Source organism: Hydra viridissima, unplaced genomic scaffold (assembly GCF_058129835.1).
Source record: "Hydra viridissima isolate aposymbiotic clone 2 unplaced genomic scaffold, HvirCarnegie_v1 scaffold_10, whole genome shotgun sequence".
In the NCBI taxonomy this organism is placed as follows: Eukaryota; Metazoa; Cnidaria; class Hydrozoa; order Anthoathecata; family Hydridae; genus Hydra; species Hydra viridissima.
Genome location: NW_028324309.1, coordinates 9,514,534 through 9,520,673, shown reverse-complemented (window position 1 = coordinate 9,520,673; position 6,140 = coordinate 9,514,534). Strand labels below are relative to the sequence as shown.

The following is a 6,140-nucleotide window of genomic DNA, read 5'->3' as shown; positions in this document are numbered from 1 at the left end:
AATAATAGTTTTTTTATAATCAGAAAAAATACATTTAATTTTAATAATAATTTGAAGTAGTACATTTTTAGTAAAATGTTAATAATAAAATATTAATTTAAACTAACAAAAATTTAATTTGTTGTAACGTTTTAATTGAAAAGATATCCAGGTTGCATAATTTAAAAAATCCAGGTTGCATAATTTAAAAAAAAAACAATTCAGAAAAAATTTGCTTTTAATGTCCAATCAAACGACATTACTGAAGATAAAAAACTAATTTGAACATTGATCGCTCGCTTTCAATATTCTTTCAGTGACCGAAGTTAGAAAAAAACAAGATTTTTTACATTCGAGAAGTTTTGATTGATTTTTGTTAATAGACCACGGTCGTTCAAACTATGTTAATAAACGACAGGTTATTGTGCGCAAGCGCAGTTGGATTATGAAAATTTTAGAACTTTCAAAATGGCTTCGGACCTTCGTTACAAAATGAATTTTTACTTAGCGACCAATTTTTCATAAGTTGTCGCGTTTTTTAAAATCGCCTACGTTGATAACCAGCTTTTAGGCTGTTAGTAATGTCTCGGTAACTTAATTTTATTAAATAGTAAGTAAAATTAAAGGGGAATATTATTTTATGATTAAAGAGAATCTACCTAAAAAAAACTTTTTCTTTGATTTGTTTACAAGTTTGGAAGTCTTTTTACATTTTTTTTGAGCGGTAAAACTTAAAAGTTTTTCTACTTTTACTTATATGAATCTTTTAACTTTTTATTACTTATAAAAAATCTTAGCATTTAATTTTTTTTCTTGTTCAAAATTTACATCTAACCATTGTCCTAAATTGATAACATTTTATTTATATCGTTTGTGAAATAAAAATTGTACTTATGTAAAAAACTTGACTAAATGTTTTTAATAATTTTAAATAAAATCTTTTACTTTATATGCAGCTTTTTATTGATTTATTAGCTTAACTTACTTCATGAATATAAACATTACATAATGCACGTGGTTAAGTTTGATGGTTATTCACAAGAACTATCCAAAAAGTTTTATTATTTTTAGATGAAAATCCATTACAAAAATTTGAATCTTATTTAAAGGGTCTGTGGATATTTGATTGGGAAAAAAAAGTATCCTTTTGGAATAAACCAAAAAAATAACATTGAAATATGTATTCCATGTCATGTTGTCAGCGAGATCTCGGCAAACGGGCTGGTTAATTTCTTATATAAATTTGTACGCATGCGTATAAACTCTTACATTTTTAAAATTTGAAATCTTCCGCGTAAAATAATAAATTTAATAATAAAACTGACAACTTCCGTGTACTTAAAATTTTGGTTGTTTTGCTTTAATAATTTCCCAAAGATCCAGTATCTTTTAAGTAATGTAAAGTAATAGCTGCTTTTTTATCTGCTGATAGAGCTCTAGAGTTAGGCGAAAAAGGGTCATGAGATAAGTAAGGGTTTAACTCTGAAACCAAATTCATGAAAAGAAACCGTGAAAGGCTAAAATTTGTTTTCCATACATCAATGGGAGCTACACCAGTTATTATATTATGCTACCATAAATCAGTTCTGCCAGTTTTAAACCAGCAACAATGATTTTTTCTTTTAAGGCACCTCTCTCTTGCTTGTTTCATCTTTTGAAGTGATTGTGATCGTTTTCGTAAAATAATAATATTTAAAAAGTTATCAATTTTAAGTTTGTAAAGCTTATATAACACAATTAGGCTTTTAAGAAGCATTATTTGTGTTAAAATACCAGTTAAACATATTGTTAAAATGCAATGTGTTTTTTCTTGTCGCTAGCCGCCATCTTTAAAGTTATTATTTTACTGATAAAGAAGCCAACCCTGCTAGAAAAAGCCTGGCTGACCTCAATGTCATTTTTTATTTTTTTGGCAAAAATTCATATAAGCGCAATTTTAAAACTGACTCGTTTTCCGGGCTAGCTCGGCAAACGGGCTAGCCCTTGTCCATATAAACAGGCCCTTTGGAATAATTCTTGAGAAGATAGTCAAACCGCTAAGTACTCACTGTCTTGAATACCCCCCTCCCCTTGTACTCATTACGTTTTTTGGTAACTCCCCCTCCCCCCATACCTGCGTCCGTACTTTATGGATACCCTCTAACGAGACGCAGATGCTTAATCTGTATAAGTGTATATAAACGGCATAAAGTATACCAAATGTAGATACTTTTTTATACTTATTTAAGTCATTAAACTTCACAAGACTTCAAACGCCCACTGTTGCTAAACTACCAAAGTAAAGAAATTCAATCGCTTTTTAGCAAAAAAATGATTTAATTGCTTTACTTGGTTTGAAATTAAAAAATTTTTAGTTCATGCCACTTTATTTTAGTTCGTAAAAAAACCAGGTTAATAAAGTCAGCGGTTTGAGTATTTGTTAATGATATATTAAGAATAACTAGATGTCTAACTGCCGTAAATCGCCATAAGAAAAAGTGAAGCAAAAATCGAAATAAGAAAAAGTGAAAAAAAAAGAAGTTAGACATCTAGCTATTTTTAATATATCATTGGTATTTGTTTTTTTAGAAAATATTATCTGGAAGACTTAAAATGAAGTTAAAAAGTTGCGTAGTTTTTAAATAAATATAAAAGATTCAAATCTGAATTTCATTACTGATTATTTGTTAAAAATAAAATGGATGACATTTCATTTCGTTTCAGACAAAAATCTATCTGAATCTGAAATAAATAGGGCAGGGGAACAGTTTGCAAAATGAAACGCACAACCTTTTTAGAAAAGTTTTATGTTAAATTGGGTAAATAAGTAGAATGATATCAATTATTTTAAATCTCATTTTAGATATATATATATATATATATTATTTGTTTTGCATCTCTAGAATGGTTCTACAAATGAGTTTCAAGCATTGGTTTAGGCAACGATATTTTAACTTAATGCCATGCCTAAGAAAAATACATTATGATGTTGTCATCATTGGTGGAGGCGTTATGGGGTCATCTACAGCATACTTTTTAAAAGCTAAAGAACCTTCTCTTAAAGTTGCTGTAATTGAAAAAGATTCTACAGTAAGTAGCAGAGTTTTTATTTTATACATGTCTTTGTCTCTATTTGTGTTTTTTCTTCCCTCTTTTCCTTACTCTTTAAAGTACACCAGAGCTTCTAGTGCTTTATCTGCTTCAGCTATTCGACAACAGTTTTCATGTCCTGAAAATGTGCAGTTATCCCAATGGAGCTGTAGGTTTTTAAAAGATGTAAAAAAAGTTTTATTAGTTGATGAACAAGCTTCAATACCAGATATTCAGTTATTTCAAAGTTCATACATGTTTTTGGCATCTTGTCAAGAAGGACAGAAGACATTAGAATCAAATGTAACTGTTCAACGGTTAATTTTTAAATTTTATTTTAGCTAATTTTAATTATTATTATTTATCATTTTATTTTACTTCATTAAGTTTAAATTGATTTAAGTGTTAATAATTACGGTTTTACATGTGGTTACAGTTTTTTTTTATAGAAATTCTAAGAGATCCTTCTTTAAATGAAATGTCTTAAATAATAATCAACAAATGTTTATTGGTTACTTTGTTGCTCAAAACAACTATCATTTCACACACACACACACACACACACACACACACACACACACACACACACACACACACACACACACACACACACACACACACACACACAATGAAGCAGAAATTTTCTATTTTATAATGTAAGCTTTGTTATTAGTAAACAAGCTACAGAGTTTTTTACAAGTTTCATATTTTTATAGTTTTCATACTTTCTAATTAACCTATTACCAGCTATTTATCTACAAACTTGTTACTACAAACCCTATACAAACTACACTTCTAATTTCAGGGATGTTTTTTCATGATATTTTAAAGATTAACTTTTTATTTTATTTGATTTAAAATTTTATTCAAAATTCTTAGTTTATAGTAAATTTGTAATAAATTTGAAATAAAATTGCTTGAAAAGTTTAAAAGTCAGTTTAAAGTATTCTTTAAAAGTTGTTTGTTTACATGCCCATTTTACATATAAATAACTCCTTTGATAATTTGAAATTGTTTGCATGTTTTATTTGTTTCAAATAATTTTTTAAAATTAACTTTATAGACGTTGTGGTGCAGATGTAGAAATTCTTTCATGTAATCAACTGCGTAGTTGTTATCCATGGTTGAATGTTGAGGGAATTGTTGCTGGAAGTAAATGTAAGTACACGTTTAAAAAATTCCAGTGATTTTCAAATTTTGAAAATTTGAAAAATTTTCTTTCTTTTCTTTTACAACATTCTTTTGTTGTACTTATGTTTTACATACAAAATATATTTGTAAAAAAAAAGTAATTAAATAGCAGTACCAATTTATATAGTTATTTCTAAAGCATACAAATATGTATAAAATAAAGAGTGTTCCCAAAAATGTTTATAACTGAGAATGTTCTACTTTTCAACTTTTATTTGGTCTCTAAAGATATTTTACTTAAATTAGGTACTGTAACTTTATGTATGTATGTATGTATGTATGTATGTATGTATGTATGTATGTATGTATGTATGTATGTATGTATGTATGTATGTATGTATGTATGTATGTGTGTATGTATGTATGTATGTATGTGTAACCATTTTAGTATTCTGTTTCTAAAAAGGTAATGATACAAATGAAGGTTGGTTTGATGGCTGGTCCTTACTACAAGCATTTCGAAAAAAAGCCATATCTCTTGGAGTTGACTATATAAATGGTCAATGTACACAAATAAAAATAAACTCAAAAGTATCCTCAATTCAGGTATTTTTTAATTGCATTAAATCTTGAGTTTTTTTAACAAAAAATCATTGTGAATTTGGTATTATCTTGTACTCTTTCAGACTACATTTGAAAAACAGAATCAAAATCTTGATTGTAGCTACTTTGTAAATGCAGCTGGTCCTTGGGCTGGTGAGCTTATGCAATTGGTTGATATTCAACTTCCAGTTTTGCCTAGAAAAAGATACGTGTTTGTTTTTGATTGTCCAAAAGGACCTGGTCGTCTCATGCCATTAACAATTGATCCTTCTGGGGTTTATTGCAGACCAGAAGGAAATGGAACACTGTATATAACAGGATGCAGTCCTCTTGAAGTATATTTAATTTGATACAAAAATATTTACTTAATTATTATTAAGCAGTAATTACTTTTAAGTGTTTTTCTTGAATTATAGTCAGAGGAGCCTGATACTTCCAACTTAGATGTAAATTATGATTATTTCTACGAGTTTATATGGCCTGTGCTTGCGAATAGATTTTCTGGAATGAAAGAACTTAAGGTAATTAGTTCATTTTTAAGAATTATTATCAATTTTTTCTTATTTTGGTTGATGTGAATAATCTAATTTTCTTGCATGAAAAATGTCATTAACAAAAATTAGTTTTAGAAAAATGGTTTCCTTTTTAGTTAAGGCATTCTTGGGCTGGTTTCTATGACTATAACACCTTTGACCAAAACGGCATTATCGGACCACATCCTGATATATCAAATTTATTTTTTGCTAATGGTTTTTCTGGGCACGGTATACAGCAATCTCCTGCCGTTGGAAATGCGGTTAGCGAATTAATTATTGACGGCAAATTTAGTGCCATTGATTTACATAGACTTAGGTTCAGTAGAATTCTTGATGATCAACCGATACGAGAAATTAATGTTGTGTAGTAAAATTTATCATAAAATATTTTATATTGAAAAAATGTTGTCAAGAGAATTGAAATAATGTACAAATTTCCCATTTAACTTAGCTAAAAAACATCTTTGTTTGTATATGAAATTTCACTATCCTAAACTTATTTGAAATTTTTAGGTTCGTATTATATAAGGTTGCTTAAGTTCCCCTTAAGAAGGAATCTGTTTAAAACTTAGGATTTCTTAAATAAAATAGATGTTATTCAAAGCTTCTGTTAATATAGTTATTTTAAAGAAATTAAAAAATCTTTATGCTTTCATGTAAAATAAACTGTCTGAAAAATTGCATCGGTACCATTAAAGAACTAATTTTCTAAGCCGTACCTCCTATAGTCTGAGTCGTACCTAGGAATTCAATTAAGCAACAATAATTATAATGTATTTTATAAATAATCTGTTAACACGAAAAATTGTTAGGTGATTTCCC

At 28.1% G+C, this 6,140-nt stretch overlaps 1 protein-coding gene across 6 annotated transcripts; it reads left to right on the top strand.

Moving 5' to 3' along the window:
• The first annotated feature begins 2,427 nt into the window (after positions 1–2,427).
• LOC145181795 (FAD-dependent oxidoreductase domain-containing protein 1-like) lies at positions 2,428–5,876 on the top strand. 6 transcript variants are annotated; one of them, XM_090100567.1, is made up of 8 exons: positions 2,428–2,498; positions 2,862–3,048; positions 3,130–3,365; positions 4,112–4,206; positions 4,646–4,785; positions 4,884–5,117; positions 5,199–5,303; positions 5,432–5,876. In XM_090100567.1, the coding sequence occupies exons 2-8, from the start codon at positions 2,863–2,865 to the stop codon at positions 5,684–5,686; spliced, it is 1,251 nt and encodes a 416-aa protein (XP_089956693.1). In that variant the 5' UTR covers positions 2,428–2,498; position 2,862; the 3' UTR covers positions 5,687–5,876. The 6 variants fall into 6 exon arrangements, with proteins under 6 accessions (XP_089956693.1, XP_089956689.1, XP_089956691.1 ...); XM_090100563.1 differs by having other exon boundaries at positions 4,866–5,117; positions 5,432–5,875; XM_090100565.1 differs by having other exon boundaries at positions 2,434–2,531; positions 4,866–5,117.
• Positions 5,877–6,140: the final 264 nt, after the last annotated feature.

Coding starts and splice junctions, on each gene's coding strand:
- LOC145181795 (XM_090100565.1), top strand. CDS start 2,863: ATGGTTCTACAAATGAGTTTCAAGCATTGGTTTAGGCAACGATATTTT. Junction 3,049..3,129: donor TAATTGAAAAAGATTCTACA/GTAAGTAGCAGA, acceptor TACTCTTTAAAG/TACACCAGAGCTTCTAGTGC. Junction 4,786..4,865: donor CAAAAGTATCCTCAATTCAG/GTATTTTTTAAT, acceptor GTACTCTTTCAG/ACTACATTTGAAAAACAGAA.